The sequence below is a fragment of the Protopterus annectens genome, chromosome 3.part1 (assembly GCF_019279795.1).
Source record: "Protopterus annectens isolate FY-2018-M chromosome 3.part1, PAN1.0, whole genome shotgun sequence".
NCBI classification, from domain to species: domain Eukaryota; kingdom Metazoa; phylum Chordata; order Ceratodontiformes; family Protopteridae; genus Protopterus; species Protopterus annectens.
Window position 1 is genome coordinate 728,717,924 of NC_056732.1, and position 24,224 is coordinate 728,742,147.

Genomic DNA, 24,224 nt, shown 5'->3' on the forward strand with positions numbered 1-24,224 from the left:
TGAGGTACAGGCTAACTCGAGAGGACTATGGCTGACCAAGTTCACAGATGACTGCAAACTGGGTGCCATAATCTACTCTCCGGCTGACACACGCATCCTCCAGAAGGGTCTCACAGAGATGGATAACTGGTGCCATTGCCATGGCCTAAAGCTAAATGCCAAAAAATGCATAGTCATCCCCTTTGGGAAAAAGAGTGCCCACAAATTACCACATAGGTGGTAATCCATTAAGTACGGAAGAAGTAATTAGGGATTTGGTGACCCAAGTAGATAGTAATCTCTCCTTTGACAATCACGTTGCCAAAGTGGTTAGAAAGACCTTCTATATAGCCCACCTTATCACGAAAGGTTTCACATCTAGATCAAGAGAGGTCATTGTGCCCCTCTACTCATCAGGCCCACAATAGAATACAATGCCCCATTTGGGATGTACCTTACCCGACACCTGCAGCAACTGGAAAGACCCCAAAAGTACCTCACCAAGAGGATCAAGGGACTCAAACAGATGCCCTATGCAGTTCGGCTAAAGAAATTCCAGCTCTACTCAGTTGCTTACTGCCTACTCGGAGGTGATCTGTGCCTGACGTATAAAGCCATGTCCAACCCAGATTTAATGGACATGCTCCACCTCAGGAAATCCAAATCCCTTAGAGCTACATGCTCCAGGGACTTGGACCTCAGCACAGAAATAAATAGAACATGCCTGAGGGGGACAGATTCATATCCCAGAGGCTCCCTTCACTCTGGAACAAAATTCCAGTCCAAGTTAGGCAGAGCCCCTCACTGACCCTCTTCAAGAGAAATCTTGACGAATGGATGGGAGATTGTAAGTTTACCCCTGGGATCTCTTCTGGGTCCCTGCTAGACAGAGGCACAATAAACTAACCATGAAGAAGCGTACTGTCCTGTACGTGCAAGCGCTCATCTCTTTTGGCCTGAATAAAGAAGATTTTTTCGTAGCATCGTGGTGGTCGTTACTCTGGTGTTTGCTATCTACACTTCTTTTTACTACAGAGAAGACCTTTGGAAGTTCAGCTGAGGTTGTGTTTTATCTAACCATAAAAGGGCTATCTTCTGTGACCTACTATTCAAAGGCACAGTCTACTAATCTAAAAGGGTGGCGAAAGCCAAACACACTCTGGCTAGGCTTATAAATGCCCTGGGGGCAGATAGCCTAGTATCAACCTATGAACCTATTAATAATTAATCCTCCCTTTTATTACACTACGTGTAGTTTAATACCCTAGTTGATATTTGTTCTTCTATTTTTTTCCTTTTTGCACTTTGTGTAATTTATGATAGCATTGTTGCTATCTCTCTGTTTTTCTTCCCCTTTTTTTTAAGTCTCTTTCTTTCTTATTCAGTGTTTTGTTATTGTGTTTCAGAATGTCAGAAAAAGGACCTTTGGATTTTAAGAAGTGCCAAAAGTGTGGACACAAGTTGCCTTTGTCTGACGCTCACATTTTGTGTATGTGTTGTTTGGGCCCAGACCACTTTCAAGTTGATTGTGCTATTTACAAAATCTTTAATCCACGTACAGTTGTGATCAGGAAAACTAATCTTATTTTGAAGGTATTAATCCATACTTCTTTCTCAGAAGCTATCGCTGGGGCTAAATTCCCCCAATTGAAATCAAAAGAGCCTTCCACTCACTAAGTCTCCTAAACCTTTAGGTTCCTCGACTCCATCATTCTTGGGGCCTCTAAAGAAGAAACATAAATTGGATCTGAAGGCCGCTGTGGTTCAGCTGGCATCAGATCCACAAAACCCTCTGCTGATCCAAGTATTTTGGATCTAAAACTCTTAAACCAGATACTCACACAGGTTTGGATCTAGTAACCTTCCAGGCTACCTTCTCCCTTTTTGGAACACTGGCACTCTTAAGACCCCATCCCTAGCTTTCTCTCGTTCTTCCAGAAGTTTGACCAAAGCTGACATGGGCAGAATAATGAGATGCCTCTTGGCAAAAATACAGATGGGAGTTCTCCCAGCTACTACCTCTTCAGGTCAGGAAGTCCATCTTTCTACCACTGTGCTAATTTCAGCTCCTTCTCTGATCCAACTGATTGTTTCAGAGCCCCTGGATCTGAGCCTTCTGGGTTCGTCTGGTTCGGATCTAAAGATATTCTTATCTTTGGATCTGAATCTCTCTCCAAGTGCACTGGCCCAGATGTCTTCAGAGCCAGATGACTCTCGGAGCCAAGCGCCCTGTTGGGTCCAAGGTGTTAGTCAAGTCCGAAGCTGTCTTTGCCCCTTGGAGCCTCAGCATTGGACAGCTCGGCTATGACTTCTGCCTTGAGTAGATTGCCTTTGGGGCAGACGGAACTGATGGGCCAGAAGCCTGGCTTCTTGGCACCATTGTCTTCCTACTTCCGGAGCATTCTGCCTTTGTGGTAATGAAGAGAGTGTTCTCTGTTCTGGCAGGATAGATTGATCCTACCCCCTTGGATATTCTCTCCGAATCCCAGATGTCTCTGCATCTTGAGCCACATCATTCTACACTACAGAGACAGCCAGATCAAAGTCTGCAGGCAGCCCAGCAGGGTTTTACAATCCCTTCTGATTTTTCACTGGAGCATCCCACTGAGGAAGTCCCTAGGCATAGGAAGTGCATGAGGAGACACTTGGACTCCCCTCAGGAATCGGTCACAGAATATACCAATTTTGATGGAGAAAGGGTCCCCAAGATCACTACATGAATATGTCTTATTCGGAGACATTCTTGAGATCCTTAAGCAGAGGGGTGGTTGGTCCTCTGATAACTCTTCCCCAGAGGATTCAGTATTCCTGGAAGCCTTTGGAGCTGGGCCATTTACCCCCTGAGTTATTCCACCCGCCGATGAGCTCATTGACTTGATTTCTAGATGGGCATGGAAGGAGCCTGATTCAGTTGAGCCAGTCCACAAAAGACCAAACCAGATTCTGGCTCTGCCTGTAAGTAGGAAATTCTGGAGCAAGGAAGTGCCCAAAGATGCTGTGGTTATGGCAGTAGAGAGACAGACTTACTGAGCAAAGTTTTTCCTTCCATTCCCATAACAGGGAGTCTAGGGCATTGGACAGATTTGGGAAACGTGTATATGCTTCAGCGACTTGTTCCCTTAGGTCACTGAACTGCCTGGCACATTTTATGAGACTACAAAGGGATTTGATAAACTGTCAAAATCCCGTTTCTGGGACCACTGCTGGCAAGACTCAGATTTTTGTGGCCTCACAGTTGGCTACCCTATAGTCTATTTGTAATTCGTCCATGAGGCCTATCTCTTATGCAGCTGAAGGTGCCTCAAGGGTGTCGGGTTTAGACATTTCCATTAGGAGGCATGCCTGGATGCACTTCTGTGATTTTGCAAAGCTTTTGAAGTTCTTGTTAGTGCACGATTTGACGGCAGTTCATTTGGCCTTAAAGTTAAATACACACACTCCAGATGTCAAAAAAATGTAAAGACCCTCTCTGCAGTGGGTGTGTGCATTTCAACTCCCCAAAGGTCCTTCTTCAGGAATCTATGAGGAGGTTGAAAAATGTGGGTTAAGAAGTCCCAGGGTTCTTTACAAGATCTGTGTGGAGATAGTTCCCCCAGGGGGCAGAGGGGGAATCTTAAATGGATGATGCCACTCGTATGGCAGAGGAGGGCCACAGAACCATGGTCCAGAGATTCCTTCCCTGATGGACCCTACCAGTGCTCTTGAAAGGAGGCTCGATTATCCCTTTCTGGAGGCAATCGCGGGTCGATTATCCCCACACCAGAGAGGCTGGCTAGACCTCACAGAAGATATGTGGGTGCAGAGAATCATTTCCAGAGGTTATATAATTCCCTTTTCCCTTCACTTCTATCTGTATGCAAATTGTCTGATGTTCCACCCAGTCAGAGGAAAGCAGCAGCACTAGAAATACAAAAGCTGCTAGAAAACAGTCATACAAGAGGTCCCACCAGAATAGATAGAATCCAGAACTTACTCAGGATTCTTTTTATAGCCAAAGAAAACAGGGGACTGGAGACCAATTTTGGATCTAAGCAACTTGAACAAGGCAGTACGACACACAGTTTTGGATGGTCACATTTCAGTCCATTCTGCCTCTTTAGGCAAGGTTGATGACTGGATGTGCTTGATAGACCTTCAGGATGCATGCTATCACATAAAAATGGACAGACAATGCAGAAGGCATTTATGCTTTTGACTTGGAGCCAGTCACTACCAGTTTAGAGCACTACCCTTTGGCCTCACAACAGTCCCCAGGGTGTTCACGAAATGCATGGCAGTGTGGTAGCAACTCACTTGAGACTGCAGGGATTTTGTGTATCCATACTTAGATTACTGGCTCATTAACCCCCCCCCCCCCCCAACCAGGCATCTACTAATAAGAACAAGAGATCACATACTTCAGACTTGCTCCCATGTGACGAAAACCATAAATTACAAGTCTCAATTACAACCATCTCAAATATTGAAATTCAGAAGAGCGGTTTTCAATACTGTTTAATTGACAACCTCTCTCAAGAGTGCAAACTTTAAGATTCCAGGTCAGGAAAGTAATTCACAGCACCACAGTTTCAGCCCTTTGATTCTATAAGCTTTGGGGTCAGTGTCAGCAGCCATAATTTTAGTAGTTCTAGCATGATTTCATATGAGAATTCTTCAATGGATGTTGGTCAATTTTTTTTTTTTTTTTTTTTTATCAATGCATGTCAGACCAAATAAGAATCAGTTGGGTATGCAAGAGATACCCAAGAGATACCTTTGGTGGATTTAATCAGATAAAGTTCTACAAGGCCACCCTTTCTCACTCAGCTCAAGGCTGTAAGTGACCATGGATGCTTCCCAGATTGGGTGAGAGAGCACTTAAAGTCCAAGGCACTTGGTCCCCCAAAGAGGCCAGTACACATCAGTGTCCTGGAAATGAGAGCAGTGCTCTTAGTATTGCAGGCCTTACAAGACTCTCTCCCTTTCGGGACAGTTGCGATTCAGACAGACAACATGTCAGTAGTCTGGTACAGCAACAAACAAGGGAGAACTAGGTCTCACCCTGTGATGAGAAGCCCCGCAGAGTGTGGCAGTGAGTGATCTCTTCCAACTACTTTCCGATAGCAACACACATTCCAGGGAAGTCCAACATGATAGCTGACAAATTAAGCAGGTCCATTCTACTATCTTGCAAGTGGTCTGTCAACATGAAAGTGACAGAAATGAATTTCCATCAGTAGGGACAGCCTTGCTGCCATCATTTTGCTTCTCTCCTGTACAATAAGTGCAGCAGCTTCTTTGCCCTGATCCCCCCACCGGGGGATTCACCAAGGGATGCTGTGCATTTGGCCCTGTAGTCTCCTCTCTGCTTACATACTGACTTTCTTAATTCTCAAATTACTGCAGAAAGCTGCATTGTTGAAGACAAGAGCCATCCTCACTGCATCTTACTTGCCTGGCCAGATTTGGTTCCGCTTCCTTTATCTTCATCTCCTTTACCCACCTTGGATTCTGGATCTGATTCCAGACCTTTTTTCTCACCTGACAGGGTATGATTCATCCAGATATCTCAAACCTTGAATTTACACTGTGATTTCTCCAGTTCCGTTAATACCCAGACAACTGATGCGGCCTTCTTCTGTCCGTCGTATACTTTTATCTTCCCATATAAGGCTTCTACAGGAAAACTTTACAAAAGCAAAGGGAAAAGATTTCTTTTTTGGGCAGATCAGAAGTACACTGACCCCTTTTCAGTGTTCTTGAGATTTTGGCATAATTTTAATGTGGGAGCTAGCTCCTCAACAATTACAGTTCAGTTAATAGAAATATCCAACTTTCATATTGCATTTGAGAATTCTTCCTTGACTTCATCAAAGCTTTGTAAGGCTTTTTTTGAGAGGCACTCTCCTGCTGAGCCCTTCCTGTAAAGATCCTAATCCACCCTGAGATGTAAATTTAGTACTGCAGGCCTTAATTTATTCCCCCTTTGAACCAGCAGCAAAATGTGATCTTAAATTCCTGACCTGGAAAACTATTTTTTAGTTGCCATTACCTCCATTAGAAGAATTTCAGAACTTCAAGCATTGTCCTCTAAACCTTCCTACTTGATTTTTCATAAGGATAGAGTATTATTGTGTACCCAACCCTTCTTTCCTTCCTAAGGTGGTATCAATCTGCCAGTCATCTTTCCTAAATTTACAAACAAAGATGAATATATGTTGCATTTATTGGATGTCCACAATCAATTCCGTCTTTATTTACATAGAACAAAAGAAATTAGGAAGACATATCAGTTATTTGCTTCCTTTGCAGATTCTAAATTGGGCAAATCTGTTGCAAAGGTAACTTTAGCCAGATGGCTGACGAATTGCTTATTTATCTACAACATATTGGGTCTATTCTTACCAAGACCTTTAAGAGCCCATTCACCTAGGTCCATAGCAACTTTATTTACTTTAGATTTGTTTTCCCGGAAAGTCCGACTGGGATAAGACACATTTTCACTGGAGGCCCAGGGAGAAAAACTCCACATGTAGAGATTATGCAAAACTTGTACAAGAAATTATACAAAAGATATACAAGACTTGCAATACATGAGAAATTACATTCAATTCTATTATAGCTGCCATTTGTATTATACAGTCATCTGTATCAACTTCTTCAGTGTTTCTCTGTAGAGCATCCATGGACAACATACGTGTAGCTGCAACTTGGGCCAATCCTCATACCTTTATTACAAACTGGATCTGGTCTCGAGAGGAAGAGTAGCCTCTGGCTCAGCTGTGCTCAGAATGTCCTTCCTAAGTCAACCTGGGATTTTAGGTAGCAGACGACTCTGTCCCAACAGTTGAGGATAGAATAAAAATTGACATTGGATAAAAAAGTTATGTACTTACCATAATGTTCGATCTGTGTTGTCCATTTTCATTCTACCTCAACTTCCCACCCACCAACCCCCAACTTTTTTCACAGATTTCTTGAATAACGAGACTATATAAGGACATCACTGTCCCTCAAGTTGAGCTTCAGATATAGCTCCTTCTGTAAGGAATATATACGAGTATGTCCTACTTTTGATAAAACAGGAATCAAAATCTGGGGTATGTTGGGTTGGTGCATTATGGGCAAGGGAGGAGCTTGAGAGATTTTTGGTGGCACAAGCCAAAATAAAGGTCGAGTTGGATCTGAGGATCCTGTTACTTTATTGACTATTTCAAATAAGCTTGGTTTAGACTTTGATTTCTATTTTCTAGTAATTGATTTTTTGGCAGTCAGCAAAATTAAACTTAGCAAGGCCCTTACCATGCCTAGGCAATTCAGATATAGTATCCCAGCTCAAAAAAATAATTTCTTTAGTTATACCAATTTACACTGTCATAAATACTGGTTGAGCAGTCTGTAGGAAATTTATAAAGCCTGCCAACTCATTACAGTCGCAAAAAATATGATCCCAGTTACCTTTTTCTTCCCCATAATACCACCAACATTTGTGGCCTTGGAGGATGTTTATAAAGCTTTACTGCAGGACACCAGAATCTATTCCAGCAGTCCCTAAAAATGTCTGAGAAAATGTAGGGTCTCTGTGGATATGACAGGTCTCTCTACTCATTTGACTGTTGACCACGCTGTAGTCTCCCTAACTTCCTGCTCAAATACAAAAATCCTTGGCTGTATCCAGCACCCCCTGATAAAGAAGGAAATGGTTAGATCTTCAGAGCAGAAGGAGGTCTCCTTGTAACCAAGCCTTTAGAATGTTAAATTATCAAGGCTATGTATGGAAATTTATTTTACAGAATGCACACAGTTTGGATGATTTTGTTGCATCCTTACCTGCAAAGTAAAAGTCTTAACATGAATGAAATTGTTTCTGATTTGACTCCGGTTTTGAAATGTGCTTCAAGAGGTGGGCTTGAATGTGCATATATTGTCAAAAGAAATGCTGCTTCTGGTGTATTAAGGCAGTATGCTTGGTTATATAATCAGAACTTCTGTCATGATTAAAAATCTGAAATTGTGAATTCACCTTTAAGTTCTGAAATGATGTTTGGGCCCTCTGTTATGCAGATTCTCAAACAGTAGGATGATAGAGGCAAATAAATGCATGGTGTATCGAAGATATTTTGTTGTACCCAAGTTCTCCCCAAACAAGGTGTATTTCTTCAACCGGCAGAGCAAACAAAAATCCCACCTAAACAAAAGTCAGTGATCCAAAAGGAAATGGATGAAGGATAATTCTTTGAAACCAAATAAGAGGGGTTCCTTTCTGAAAAAGAATCAAACCCCCCCCACAAAGGAATAACTATGTTGAGTCACTGCCCTTTTTTTCTCCTCCTTCCCCCAGGCAGTCTTTCAGCCCTGTACTCTGGCTGCAAGTAGTCTCAGACAAATAAGTTCCGAGATTAATATGGAGAGTATATGCTTGGCAGGGAGGGGGATAGAAAACCCTCCCCCTTTCAGGGGAATTCTCCCACACCCTCCAGTACTCCAACACATGCTAGAAGCAAAGGATCTTAGAGCCAGTGAATGCAGTACATGAAGGCAAAGGATTTTACTAAAGAATTTGCGTGGTACCAAAAAATGGAGCAATCTTGTAGACCTGTCCTAGATTTGTCCTTTCTAAACACCTGTGTAAAAAATTTTGAAATTCAAAAAGCTCACTTTATAGTCAGTCCTAGCATTGCTTCCAGACCACTGTTTCATGATGACCTCTATATTTTCTGGGCACTTATCATATTCCTATTGCTCCAAGCTGCAGGAAAGTATTGAGATTTTCTGTGTTTAGCTTATATTTATTAGTTTTCTGCATTACCTTTTGGGCTGTCTACTGTACCTCTTGTCTTTAGGAAGTGTCTGTGCCTACTGCAGAACCGTAGGCATACACATTTTTCCTTGTTTAGATGAGTTGTTATTTGTGTAGATTCTGTATCCAGGTGCTTGGAGTCCTTAGATAAGGTCATATCCCTCCTTTTCCACGTGTGCTTTAAATTGAACCTTGAAAAGTCTTTTCTCACACCCTTTTAAGAAATTAAAGGATGGCCTTATTACCAGGAGACAAAGTTCTAAACTTATCAGGGCATTTTTTTGGATTTCTGTCATCTTGATGTGGCCTCATCAAGAGACTTCATCAGAATTCTAGGCCTCATGGCATCAGTGATCCTTGTGATGTCACTAGCCAGGTTGTACATGAGAAGAATTCAGTGATACTTAAAGAATTGTTGGGCTCAGCACTTTCATCCCTTGGATTTCCAGATACCTGTACTGGGATTTTTGAAGCAAGAAAATCTTGCTTTTTTCCCACTTTTTTGAGATTTAAAAAAGTTCAGTTACAGATTTGCTGTTCTGAACTGTTTGTAAGTTTCTTGGAGGCCATTGTTTGCTTGGGCTAAAGGAAAGTCTCTGTGTTCATCAGTGGCTGTTCTGAACTGTTTGTAAGTTTCTTGGAGGCCATTGTTTGCTTGGGCTAAAGGGAAGTCTCTTTGTTCATCAGTGGCAGTTTTAAACATTGAGCAGCCTGCCTGCCCCTGTGGGAGTGGTTACTGCCTTGAAACTGTAGTTTTATTGGCCATTTTGGGTCAATTCCTAACTCCTTGATCTCCCTCACTTAAAATCTGATTGCCTCGTGGTTTTGGCGTCTTTTCAGACTTGTTGGCTGTTGGTGAAGCACCCACCAAGAGGAGAAAATGCTGAGAGAAGAAAGGAGCCACTTTTGAGATTTTAAGTATTTTGCTTCAGATTATTTGTTAAGTTTTTCTGCATTGCCGCCTACTTTTGAGCATTTTCTGGCTTGTTAAACTTGATTTCTGTGTTGGTAACTGTATTTAGAACACAACCTAGAGCTGATTATTGAATTTCCTGCCTGCACTTATTTTTAAATCGTTTTTTTTTTCTTAAAACTTGCATTTTATCTGTCTCTGACCTAGCACTCAAGTGTGGGTTCATTTACTGCACTGTTCTAACTTGTTGATACCTGTTAACCTCTGCTTATCTTAAAAAAAAAAATCTTGCTTTTTCCCACTTTTCTGAGATTTAAAAAGTTCAGTTACAGATTTGCTGTTCTGAACTGTTTGTAAGTTTCTTGGAGGCCATTGCTTGGGCTAAAGGGAAGTCTCTGTGTTCATCAGTGGCAGTGATAAACATTGAGCAGCCTGCCTGCCCCTGTGGGAGTGGTTACTGCCTTGAAACTGTAGTTTTATTGGCCATTTTGGGTCAATTCCTAACTCCTTCATCTCCCTCTCTTAAAACTCCTTTAAAGATAGCGCAACATCGGCAGCGCCGCCTAACTGGGTTTAAACTATTCCTGGCTCCACGAAGTCTGCTCTTCACTTTTGCCCTTAGAACTGCTCTATCTCTCAAAGTAAACCTCATATTCTCATTCTAAGGCCCCTCACTGGTCCAAATAAGTAATTTTACAAGTTAGCACTAATAAACCATAAGCACTACTTACTCTTATACTCTCTACGATTACCTTGTCCCCTATTGGTCCGTTTTAATTCAGTTCCCTATATTACTCTAGCATGTCCAAAGGTCAGTCAATGGTTTCCTCTCCAGTCCAGCTGGTGAATCTGGGAATTTTGAGGCAATGTTACAACTGTCTCATGTACACAGACAACCCTCTCCTCCTCCAAACAGGTTCCAATATATGTGAGAGATGCAACCATATTGCCAAACTGGAAGCTGAGCTCTCTCATCTCAAAACTGGTGTAACCAGTCAGGAGGAGAAGGTAACCTCACACAACACAATTCCAGTATCACATAGTCCCACCACAACAGCGAACCAAACGCATTAAAAACACAAAAACATACTCAGATGCTCTAAATATAAATCTACCTAAGCAACAGAGACCTCCAAAGCAGACATCCAAGCAAACGCTACTCCAAAACAAAACACGTACAACACATAGCACACAAAGTCAGTGTGCCAAGCAGTCACAGCCCTTAAGGCTGAATAACACACCTGATACTCTTGTAATAGGTGACTCTATTGTCAGACACACTGACGTCCTGCTCACCAGGCTGAATAAAGAGAAGGTCACAGTGAGCTGCCTGTCGGGTGCTAGGATCCGCCACATAACGCAAGCACTCAGGTCACTCCAAAGCAAATACAAATATGACTCCGTCATTGTACATGCTGGCGTGAATGACCTGAGACGTACCTCCCTCGACTACATGAAAACAGACATAGAGGAGCTCTCTGATCATGTAGCCCAGGCCGGTATGACCCTGACCTTGAGCAGCATCTTACTTTCACCTAGAATGATGCCACAGTATAAAGACAAAATGATCGATTTTAACAATTGGCTAAAATTTTGGTGTCATTCAAAGGGGATCCAGTGTCTGTCTGCTGGGATGACATGCTCGACAAGCCACGCTGCTTCGCTAGGGACGGCTTGTACCTGTCACCCCTGGGCTTTCGGATATTGGCAAAGGCTCTTGCCACCCCCATAGTGCCTTTTTTAGGCAAGGCTCAAAAGTCAAACCGACCTCCATAGACAGCGCAAGGAACAAGAAACTAAGGGTAATGCTGCTAAATGCCAGAAGTCTTAACCTCAAGATGCATGCACTCGAAGCTCTCCTCAGTATGGAGAACATCGATATCTGTGCAGTGACAGAAACCTGGTTGAAGGCTCCAGAGAGCACCCCAGCACTACCAGGTTATACCTCATATATCATGCTTTTCGACCCCAAAACCCGGACCGAACCACAAAAGGAGGGGGAGTTTCCATATTTATCAAGGATATCCACACCTCCAGGTTAGTGGCATTGCAGAAGTATCGGAGACCATCCATGTGCAACTGACAGTGGGCAAGACTGCTTTACAGTTTATAGCATCCTACAGACCACCCCCTCAAAGTCAGGAATCCCACTCGGCTTTCCTGAAAACATTGGAGAACATGAAGATCTCTGCGAACACCATTATATTGGGCGACTTCAATTACCCAAACATAGACTGGGAGCATTACTCAAGCCCCAGCACCTTAGCCCAAAGGTTCCTGGAATTTATAAACTCAAATGCTATGGAACAACTAGTCACCACTCCCACAAGAGGGGAAAACGTACTAGACCTGATAATTACCAACATGGGGACTCTATGCTCCATACCAGGGTATATCCCTCATTGGTAAGATCAGACCATAAATTAATTTCACTGGATATCCACATCCCGACCCCACCCCTAGCCCAGAAAACCACAGTGAAAAACTTCTCAAAAGCGAACTTCACACTTCTCAAAACCGAAGTGGAATCCTTCAAGGCCCCAGAGCCAGTGGAAACTACGGCCCAAACTGCAGAATCCTATATAAACGCATTCTACGGACATCTCCAGGAATGCATGGATCATGCTATCCCAAACAAAATCAAGACCCAATCATCCAAAGGCAGGCGTCCAGTCTGGTGGACCCCAGCCATAAATAAACTGTACAACAGAAGGAGGAAGCTACTACATGATAGAGCAAAATCCTTAAAAGGGAAGGCATCTCTAATCAGTACTAGCAAAAAATTACGATCCCTCATAAAATCCTCCAAGGCCAGCTTCGAGAGAAAAATTGCACAAGACACTAAAGACAATCATAAGGCTTTTTTCAGTTATGTTAGGAACCTGGGATGCAACTCCCAGACTTGTTCTGAGTTGATTCTAAATGACAAAAAAATACACTGAACCCACAGACATTGCCAATATCTTGGCAGACCGGTTCAGTGCAAACTTCTCCACCCCCTCCCCCCCCAAAAGAGCAAGTATCTATCCCGGCAGAGTGCAGCCTCCCAAACATCTCTGATGCTCAGGTGAAGGCCGCCCTCTCCAAAGCAAAAAACACTGCTTCCATGGGACCAGATGGTGTCCCAAGTTGCATCCTACATGAACTCCAAGAAGAACTAATCCCTCAAGTAAAACTGCTGTACAATCTCAGCCTCACTACAGGATATATGCCCAAAGAATGGCGTACAGCAACAGTGGTCCCACTCCACAAAGGTGGCGCCTCTGTGGACCCTGGAAACTATCGCCCCATAAGCCTGACTAGCCTAGTCTGGAAGGCTATGGAGAGGATCATCATGGAACTCATAAACAAAGACATTGGGGGGGACCTACAGAAGATCCTACCCAATTTGGCTTCGTCAAGGGCAGATCCTTCCTTTTGAACCTGGTCGACTTCTTCGAAACAGTCACCAAGGCCATTGATGAAGGGAAGGTAGTCCACACAGCCTATCTCGACCTCGCAAAGGCATTTGACACAATACCCCACTCGGGCATCATAGATAAGCTATCCAGCCTAAATATAAACCCCTGTGTCACAAGATGGGTTGCAAACTGGCTCAAAGACAGAACCCACAGAGTCAGAGTTGCTGGGGCCATGTCAGACTCGAAACTGGTCACAAGTGGCATCCCACAAGGTTCTGTCCTCTCTCTTGTTCGGTATTTACTTTTCTGAGGTACAGGCCAACGTGGGAGGATTATGGCTCACCAAGTTCGCAGATGACTGCAAACTGTGCGCCATAATTGACTCTCCAGCTGGCACAAACATCCTTCAAAAAGGTCTCGCAAAGATGGATAACTGGTGCCAAAGCCATGGTCTAAAGCTAAATGCCAAAAAGTGTATAGTCATACCCTTTGGAAAAAACAATGTGCCCAAAATTACCACATAGGTGGTAACCCATTAAGTACAGAGAAAGTAATTGGGGATCTAGGGACCCAAGTTGATAGCAATCTCTCCTTTGACAACCACATTGCCAAAGTGGTTAGAAAGACCTTCTACATAGCCCACCTCATCATGAAAGGATTCACATCTAGATCAAGAGAGGTAATCGTGCCCCTTTATTCATCCCTCATCAGGCCCATCATAGAATACAGTGCCCCCTTTGGGATGTACCTTACCCAACTCTTGCAGCAATTAGAAAGACCCCAAAAGTACCTCACCAGGAGGATCAAGGGACTCAAACAGATGCCATATGCTGCTCTGTTAAAAAAACTCCAGCTCTACTCAGTTGCATACCGCCTACTTCGAGGCGATCTATGCCTGACATATAAAGCTATGTCCAACCAAGAATGAATGGACATGCTCCACCTCAGTAAATCTAAATCCCTTAGAGCCACGCGCTCGAGGGACTTGAACCTCAGCACAGAAATAAATAGAACTTGCTGGAGGGACAGATTCATAACCCAGAGGCTCCCTTCGCTCTGGAATAGAATTCCAATTCATGTTAGGCAGAGCACCTCACTGACTCTCTTCAAGAAGAATCTTGATGAGTGGATGGGGGATCGTAGGTTTGTCCCTGGGATTACTTCCGTGTCACTATTAGACAGAGGCACAGTAAACTAAACTTTAAAAAGGGCGCAGTATACTCAAATCAAGGGGTGGCATAAGCCAAACACAATCGGGCTAGGCTTATAAATGCCCCAGGGCAGATAGCCTAGTATGAACCTATGAGACCTGCAGTATTGGTAGGATAAACTGTCTCTGTATCCAAGGCTTTCTTTCTCTCTTCATTCTCCATTCCAGCCTGTCCAGATGGGCTCTCCAGATTTTGCATGGGGAGTGATATCTATGGGAGTTCAAGTGCAAGGCTTGTGAGGTTCTCAGGAAACACTGAGAGACATAAATGTAAAAGACATGTTGGCATTGATTTATTCCTTAAGTTTTTCACCACTTATGGAGTCCAGGTCCTCTTCTAATGCTCACAGGCAACACTACTGTGATGTCGGACCTGAACAAGTGGCAGGAGGGTTATAAGGTCGTACCCTGTTTGCTGGTTGGCAATGAAAGCCTGGGAGCTGGTTCTGTAGCATTCTGACTCTTCAGGCCTCATACAGTCTGTCACAGTAAATCATAGTGGCAGACAGACTAACCACATCCTGGACAGACCCTGATGAGTGGAAGCTCCATGTAGAGATCTTCCAGAGCTTGATCCACATGTCAAAGTCAAAGTAAATTTATTGTCATTTAGAACTACACACATGTAGCCTAAATAAAATTTTGTGCATCAGCTCTTCAGATTAGAAAGGAAAGTGAAACAACACATACCAGTAAAGGAATAAGCATAACTAACAAATACAATACTGCTCCCAATACACGCAAGAAAGAGTAGACATTTACCAGCATTCATAAATGAAAAGAATACTCTCCCCTGAGTTAAATTAACTACCCCATTTAAAATAATACAAAACACACTACAGAATAAAATGCTTAAGTTATTTGTCTAATATTGCACTTGAGTGAGTTAAATAATGCTGACTATGGATATAATAAATACATATTATGCTTACTTGGAATATATGTAAGTGGGAGCACTACAGAATCCTGAAGACCAAAATCCAGAAAGTTCAAAATATTGAAAACTCAAAATCCTGAAAACATACAGGATACCAGCACTTACTATTTTCCAGCACAAGTGCATGTGCCCCCCACACCCCTTGCTACTTAAATATATCAACTCCAAGATTGCACTTCACTACACTAAGTGGAATCTTGGAGTTGATATATTTAAGAAGCGGGGGGGGGGTGCAGGGGGGCTTGTCCCCCTGCTTATACTTGGAGAACAGTAATATAGTTTGCGTTTTATTTGTTTCTGTATGTAATTGTGCTGGAATATAGTAAGTGTTGGTATCTTCAGTATTATGAGTTTTCAGTATTTTGAACTTTCAGGATTCTTTAGCACTCCCATGTAAGTATATATTGCACAAATATCTACTTGTGAACAGACCCCTGGGATTAGTGCCAGAGTTCAGAAGTCTAATCACTGTAGGGTAGAAACTATTACTGAATCTTGTAGTCTTGCAGTGGATGCTGCAGTATCTCCTGCCCAATGCCAGATGCTTAAACAAGTCTTGCGCAGGATGTGTGATTCTTGCAGAATAAAGATGTATCAATGGAAGAGTGGAACCTGTTACCTTCTCTGCAACCCTCACCACTCTTTGTAGTGCCTTCCTTTCTGCAACTGTGCAGCTTCCAAACCACACTGTGAAGTTGCAGGTGAGGATGTTGTCTATTGCATCTCTATAGAAAGTGGAGAGAATATGAGGAGGAAGCTTCGCTTTTTTCAGCCGCCTTAAAAAATGGAGGCATTGGTGCACTGTCTTGACCAGCTGTCTGATGTTTCCCGACCACAAGAGATCCTGTGATATGTACAGCCAGGAATTTCATACTCTTAACCTTTTCCACACACTCACCACTGATCCTGAGTGCTGGGTGATTTGTTCTATTTTTCTTGAAGTCGGTGATTATTTCTTTCATCTTACTTCCATTCAGGTCAAGGTTGTGATGTGGGGAACACCTCAAGTAGGTCTGATGATCAAACCTCTAAAGACTCTTGCTTCTGAGACAGTCCAAGGACTGGAGAGTGATGGAGTATTGTGCGCCTGCCGATCTCCAGTCTCGACTCGAAAGGGCGTCGGGGCGAGGGGGCCGAGGATCAGTGGCGGCCGAACTCCGAGAGGGATCTCCTTGCCGAAAGGGAATTCGGCCTCCACCTGCCCTGCGGCCCCCTCCCCCGGCACCAGTCCTTGAATCTAGTGTGTGGTATTTCCTTTCGCCGCCAGTCTAGTCATCAGCCGGCCCTCCTGGTCGCTTCTCCGCCGAAGGGGCCGCGAGCCGAGCCATCTGCCTCGGGGTTCAGTATGCGTGCGGTCTTCGAGGAGTTCTCGGGCCTGGGCCGCGACAGGGTGGATGGTTCGAGTATTCCGGTCCCCGTCCTTTCCAGTTTGTTCGGTTCCGACCCACAGTCCGCAGAGCCATCCCAATTTGCTTTCATTCCTCCAGATCCTCCTCCGGGCTCCCGGCTCGATGACGCAGGTGCCTGTTGGGCGGTGGAGGTTAGGTCCGAGCCTCGAGGCTCCATCTGTTGAGGCCCCGGAGTCGTTGGGAGCCATTCCTGGCAGTTTGGTGACCGGGGGGTCTTATTTGGACTCCTATGCTTTCGAGATCGGTACTGTGACTCTGGTGCTTGGGACCGGTTCTTCCGTCGGCTATCCCGGACTCCCGGCCTTCGTCTGGACAGGGGGGTTCCCTTCGGCGCCCAGATTCGTCAGGTTGGCCTTGGCCTCTCGGGGCTGGGGCTCGAGGGGTGCCCGGGACACCTTCCTGGGGACCCTGGCTGGGTCGAGTTTCTGGACTCCTCTGTTGCAACCTTCGCCGGCGGCCTGGAGCCATGATACCCATGGGGCCCCTCTCCCCTCTGGGTTTCCTTGGAGTCCCTTTCTGGGCTCCCACGGCTCCCCTGAGAAGAGGAGGGACCACGGGCAAGCGGAGCCCCCTGGGCATCTTAAGCACCTTGAGGGATGCAGGGGTCCCAGCTGAGGGTCTCTCGCTTGAACAAGAACCCTCACCCAAGAGATCGTCTCGGACAAGATAGGCCCCTGGATATCATTGCCCCCTATCTGATGAGTGGAGCCCTCAGGGTGGCCTCCCTCCTGCTTGGGGGTCTTGCTCCTCAGGATGGGAGGCCGTGAGCCCGAGCCTGTGGGATCCAAACTAGCCCCCAGGGGCTCAATCAGTCGCCATGCTCAGTCTCCGCCTCCCTCGTCCTCTTAAAATTTTGTGCCTCCACCCGAGAAGGAGTTCCGCCTCGAAGTGGAGTAGTGCTGGCCTAATGGCATCTGCTACACAACATCTGTCCCGCAGAGAACTACAACGTCGTCCCATCCGAGCTTCTGCAGGTGCATGCTGCGATGCAGGCCATGGACCTGACTTGTGCCTTGTCTTGCATCCGTCGTCAGGGCTTCAGCGTGATCTAGTCAGGGATCTGGTCAAGGAGTTGTCAGATTCCCTCTCAGCCTTGAGCCTGATCAGCCCACTCGGTTAGTGCCCAGTTTTTATTTGGCCCTGCAAGGCATAATTTTCGTCTTGTCTATCCCACTCCCAGATTAAGCTGGGCGGGTAAGCGCAACAGCCTTTGGCTGGCACACTGCTCTCTCTAGGCTCAGGGAGATCGGCCCGAGGGATTGTGTCAAGTCTCATTCCTTGGCTTGGTTCCTCCCTTCACAGGCATTGTTTTGTTCCTACCCTTTCAGCTTTACATGTACCCTTCTCTGGAGAGTGTCGGTTCCTCTCTTTGATGGGCCCTCCGGGCCAGAGCCTTTCTGGCCTACCCCAAGGCTAAAGGAGCCCTTGTGAGTTCAGGAAAAACTTTTAGTTTTCCCCCACAGCAGGCTTTTCCCCCTTGGCCGGAGAGGGGAGGGCGGAAATTTTTCTGGGAGATGCCGTCCTCAGGAGAGGGGCAGGCCCATTCTTCTGGACCCCGAGTGGAGGCAGGGGGGCCTTCAAGGCTCACACATCATGAGGATTGCCCGGCTGTGCTGCTCCGGAGACCTCCGGGAGCATTCCGAGGCAGCCTCTAAAGCCCTTCAAGTCAATCCTCAGGACAGATGGGTGCCCAGATCGGTGCGGAGGTTACATCATCCCATTCACATCCTCACCCCACAGTCAAAGGTTCGGACCCACCACCCAAGAGATCATGGGTGCAGCCATCACAGCTTTTAAAGCTGCTAGAAAAGAGTCATCAGCGGTCCCCACAGACCAGATCCGGCCCGGAAAATACTCAGAAATCTTTTGAGTGCCAAACACAGATGAGTCCCAACCCCAATCCCGGGGGTCCGGAGCACTACCAAAGTATAACGAAATCCAAATTCCGAGCCAGTCCGTAACATCAAATCAACGATCTAATTGTTGGAGATCAATTTTGGAAGAACCTCCACACAATCAATCCAGGACGCTCCATTCTCCCATACAATCACAAGAGGTCCAGGGACCACCCTTGGCGACAGTGGATCATTCTCAAGCCACATACCTGTCATACCGGTACCACCAGCGCCCCTGGTTTCAGCCACACTTCATTTGTTGGTAGTGGTTTGGAGCTCACATGAGGCCCTTTGGATTCACCAATTCCCCATCAGTGTGACTCCAGTCAGCTGTGACCCCTGGCACACCCTGGGCTTTCTTCATAGCAGAGTGTTTCATCTCCTGGGGTGCTGGCCTGGGGTGCACATCATTGAGGTCAAATGTGGTCCTCAGCCCTCTTCCCCTGGGGGTTACATTCAATTGATTCACTCTGTCTAGTCTTGGTCCCTCTGCCTGCAGCCTCCATAGGAAGGGGTCTCCAAATGGCTGCAGCCTCAACCTCAATCCCCCATTGGTTTAAGGGGCCAAAGTTTTTCATGGTTTCAAGATCTCAATGCTTCCTTCTAGGTTCCTCAAGATTTTTCTATGAGGATTCTTCAGTGGCTGTATTCTGGCTCTTTTAGTTCCTCGGGACCTTCCCTCAATGTCCCCACTTCAGTTTTCTAAAAACATGCAAGTCCCATCTTCCCTGGCTTCCACCAGACATCCAATCAAAACATGGAATTCCTTTAGTACCTTCCTCTCAGTGGTCTCCTATGGGTCCAGTCTCCATTCTATATTGTGGGGGTGCCTCCCTGGTGGCAGGGCTCTTGAGCTGGTCTGGGCAGTAGGCAGCAGCCTCTGTCTGGCCATTCAGGGCTCAACTTCTTCTTAGTCAGGTCCTACACAGGATCCCTCTTGTTGATTCCATCAATGCAGGCTCTTGCCAGGCAGAAAACTTGGGGGGGGTCCCACAGGCAAACAAGCCACTTCCCTCAGTCTTACAGATCAGGGTGATCTGGGGGACAAACAATTATAGATGAGCAGAGGGGATCTTCCGGTGGAATGGGTAGTGGCCATGAATGGGTGTCGCAAGCATATACACTGGGTGAAATTAGGGATAGGCATTCTTCAAAAGAAGCAGCCAGTGGTCCCTACAGTTCTGTGAAGCAGCTCAGGTCTTAAAGAGAATGGGCTCCCTGCAACCTAGCTCGTGCAAAGGTATTCACCAGTGCAAGGTCACCTTCCCTTGCTCCACAGTGCAAAAAGTTCTTCTCTCTGCTGCAAGGTCAGGGAGAAGCCTTGACTCATGGGGCAACTCTTTTTGCTCGATTCCACTTTGCACCATTCTCATTCTCAAGAAATGCCTTCTCTTCAAGTCATTCAAAAGCTTCTCCCAATTCCGCCTAATGCTACTTGGTGCCCATACCTGACCCTAGCAGGTGCCCCTTACTGTCACAAAACATCTTTGTGGATTTATCCGGACTTGATGGCCTGTTAATTCATCAGTCACTGACAGCTTGAATTCATCAGTCTCCTTGAAGTCGATCAGGTGCTTTCCGACTGAAGGAACAAATTCATCAGTTAGGAGGAAAGTCATTTACCACACAGATTATTCCTACGACATCATTCCCACCTTCAATCCCAAATCAAACACCTTGAAGAGGAAAATACCTGCCTCTATGCAGAGGTTTTAGGGGGCTCAACTCAGGGGCTTAATCTAGGTGGTTTGCTTTTTTCCTAGAGGTTTTGAAAAAAGGATCTTCTGTCTCTGTCAAGGATCTTCAACTCCTACTCCAACTCCCCATTTAATCAGTACATCTGTCTCCATTTGAGTCCAGCTTATCTCTATAGAACATGCTTTACTTTCTTCTCTTTCTTTATTGTGTTTTTCATCCTCGTTTCTCAAATTTCCATCGGTTATTAACTAGTTGCATTGACATCTTCCCCTAAACGGACATGCCTCTCGGAAATTAAAATGTCTGTCTAAAGAAACTGCCCTTCTACTGCCTTCTACTTCTCATAGTTAAATGTTCAGAGAGAAACTCACCCTTGTCCACAAACCACAGACCTTGATTTTCCCACATTTCCATCTCTTGTTCTTAGGTCCCATCCCTAATCCATCCTTTGGTGGTCTATTTCTGTGTCAGTTCCTCTCTCAGTCTCCCCTTTTCTTTCCAAATTTCTCCAATGAAGCAGAATAAGCTTTCTAATTTCTCAATCAATTGGAAGTGCAGCTTCAATTCAGACAGATTTGGACAGGATGCAGGTCTTAAGTCAGACCAGTTGTTTGTGTCAGCCTTCTCAGATAATAAAAAAACCATCACAAAAGCTACTATTTCCAAATGGATTAGAGATTATAACTAACAGCAGGCATTCTCTAATAAGCAAAATAAGCAACACATCAATAAACTCTACTCTACCTAAGCTGCTGGCTACTAGTTTATATTTCCTCATTCGGCTATAGCTATAGAGGGCTGTGCTGCTACGGGCACTTTTCCAGACATTTTACTTTCACTTCCCACTACAAATGCATCTAAAGGAAGGAAGAGCATTTTTTCATTTGGTTCCACCAGAGTGTTTTCCAGTGAGCCACCCAGAGACAGGGTGCTAGCTGTGGGGTGTCAGTGCTGAGAAGAATGTGATCATCATATATCATCATATTTTCTTTTACAGTTATATACACTTTGGGATCCATCAGATTCATTCATACATTCCCCTCCTTCCCCCCCCCCACCCTCCTTCCCTAGAAGAGGAGAGAGATTTGTTGGTTTTTTATCTTGTTTTTTTTCATCTTGTTTATTATGCGTAGTTATAAGTGCGTGTGTGCCATGTATCGTGGAAACTACTAGATCTGGGGGACTGGGGCTGGTTATGGTGGATATAATCAAAGCTAAGCCAATAAGAGAGAGCTCTTTGGCATATTAATGTGGGTGCGAGGAAGATGGAATCGAACCCATCATCATCATGAATGTGGCGATGATGGATCCCAAACATCTGAAGTTATGGTGAGTACATAACTAAAAGTTCATCTCCTTTCAAAACGGACAACTGGAAAAATTCTGTTCAAGACATCCTTGCATCCATGCTGAGAAACTAGAAGCATTATCATTCCCATGTTTGGGAATATTCCTGCATGCATATCTACCCTTTCCAGTGATTCCCAGGGTACCGCTGAAGATTCAGAAAGAATTGCCAAAGATCATAGTGATAAAACCCCCCTTTTAGCCGAGGCAAAATTGGTTCTCCTTTTTTAATGGAATTAGCCCAGGGTAATTACCACAAACTTCCGTATAGACTGGATCTGCTCACACGGCATCAGGGGCAAATGGTACATGCAGCTTACAGCAACTGACAGCATGGATGAATGCATTTTGATACGTACAGCAGGTGTTTAAGGAGGCATGAAAGCCTGAAAATAGAAAATGTTACATTTACAAGTGACATATTCTAGGGGTGTGCCCAGCCAATAGCAAATGTCCCAAAAAGATTTTGACCCTCTGATTTTGCAATATTTGTGGTTTGTCACATGCTTCTATCAAAGTGCATCTTGCAGTCATCTCAGCCTGTCTGCCTGTAAATCCCCCTTTTCTGTGTTTTTTTTTTTTTTTTGTGATCAAACAGTTTATGAAAGGAGTGCTGCACGTGAGACTCCCTCAATAGCAAATTCATCTTCTGCCTTAGCAGCTCAACTTTTTTCTTGAAAAATTTACCTTCTCTCCTTTTGAACCAGCTTCCCAAGCCGTTTTTCAGTTCATTACTTGAGACAGTTTTACTCATTGCTCTGACATCTACAATGAGAGTTTCTGAGCTGTAAGCTCTCATGGTGAGCCAGCACTATCTGATTTGGCACAAGGACAGGGTTGTGTTGCACACTAATCAATCATTCATTCCTAAAGTTGTTTTTGAATTTACCTTGAATGAAGCCATCGATCTCGCAATTCTCTAGCCTGATCCAACAAACAAGGGAGAAAAGGTTCTTCATACCTTGCATGCACACAAGGCAGCTCAGGTACTACCTTGACAGAACAACACACTTTAGGAATACTAAATCGCGGTTTGTCTCCTATATACAGGTGCCAAGAAAGGTCAAGCTGTCTCTAAGGAAACTGTTGCATGATGGTTGTCCTCTGCTGTGGTTTTCTATTGCTCCCACCATGATAAATCTCTGCCAGGTGAAGTTAAAACTCGCCTGACTAGAAACTTATCCTCTTCAATGGCATGTTGAAAATGGGTGGACTCCAGAAGCATGCTAGAGGCAACATACGTTCACAAAGCACTGCAAACTGGATTCCTTTTCAATTTCCAGAGAAGGCTTTGCTTAGGACAATTCTCCAGGGGCTTCTAAATAGTTATCCTTCCACCTCCTAGGTGTAGGGTAAGCTTTGGGTATCTACCCAAAATGCCACTGAGGCATTGAGTGATGAACAAAGTACAGTTGCGCAAGTCCTGCTTAGCTGTAACAGTAGATGCTGGAATTCTTCAGTGCCTCAGTGGTAACACCCACCATCCCCCAGACTGTGCACATTTGAGGTGGGTTTCAATGTCTTTGATTCCTTTGTTGTTGGGTTTGTTTTTAATATGGTATAGCAAGAGGTTCTCCCATTCGATTCTCGGCTGGAGTGCGGGGAGTGCCTTCTGTGTGGAGTCTGCATGTCCTCCCCACGGTCGAGTGGCGTTCCGAAAGACATGTTTGAATGGGCGTGCCTTTGTTGAAGGTTGGGCGTCAAGCTGGCAACTCGGCACCGTAAAAATCTACTGCTAATCATTAGAGGACCGGAGTTCCACTGTGGCGACCCCTAACCGTGAAAAGCCGAAAGACAAACAACAATTGTGATTGGCTGCAAATTTACCCTTGTTAGATAATTCTGTCTTCGTATGCTTTTCTCTTCTCCTTTGTGGAAGCAGAAAAGCTTGGAACACTCGCTTCTCAAGATATGCTTAGTCAATCAGCTGCCACAAGAAGAGAGGGGGAGGGGAGTCTGACCTTTTAAAAGCTGGTCACTATTGAGTTACCTTGGCAGATAACCCAGAATGCCACTGAAACAATGAGGAATTCAAACATCTACTGTTACAGTAAGTATGACTTGTGAAACTGTACTTTTTTCTAAAAGCTACTTTGTTGTAATTGCCCCCCCCAATAAAAAGCAGGTATACATGTATCCTATTCTATATAATATTTATAGTATGGCTGCAGTGTCGCAGTACAGGGGGAAGAATATAATGTGGTGTACTTTTTGTTTGGAAAATGTTTGGGACACTGTTATTTCTGTGCTTCTAATCAATGCAGTGATATCTTTTTTAGGTAACAGAGCTGAAGGGGCTGGCCACTCACCTTCTAGTTGGGAGTGTTACATGTGAAACGAAAGATTTATTCACTGCTCGTCCTCAAATGGTTGCTGTTGATATCAATGACCTTGGTACTATCAAGCTGAATTTGGAGGTCACGTGGTAGTAAGTATAAATGCCATTTATGAGAAGTACAAATTTGTGGATTTATTTAAAGCTTAGACTGGACATGATTAGTTTTATGGTGTACTTTGTTTTTTTCACAAGTTCCTACTTAAAAGGAATGCAGTCCTAGATGGGAAATGCTGCATTTATTAATTTCACTACATAAGGGGGCAATAAGAATCCCACCAGACACACTGCTGACAAAAAAATTCAGGAAATGTTATTAAG

The 24,224-nt window shown here is 44.7% G+C and overlaps 1 protein-coding gene across 5 annotated transcripts in view; it reads left to right on the plus strand.

Moving 5' to 3' along the window:
* The window catches only part of RIPOR2 (RHO family interacting cell polarization regulator 2), a 3,249,967-nt gene that overhangs the window by 2,105,409 nt on the left and 1,120,334 nt on the right, over positions 1 to 24,224 (plus strand). For all 5 annotated transcript variants that reach the window (XM_044067082.1, XM_044067086.1, XM_044067083.1 and 2 more), the window contains one exon: positions 23,848 to 23,996. In XM_044067082.1, the coding sequence (XP_043923017.1) occupies positions 23,848 to 23,996 (149 nt within the window). The remainder of the gene's footprint in view (positions 1 to 23,847; positions 23,997 to 24,224) is intronic.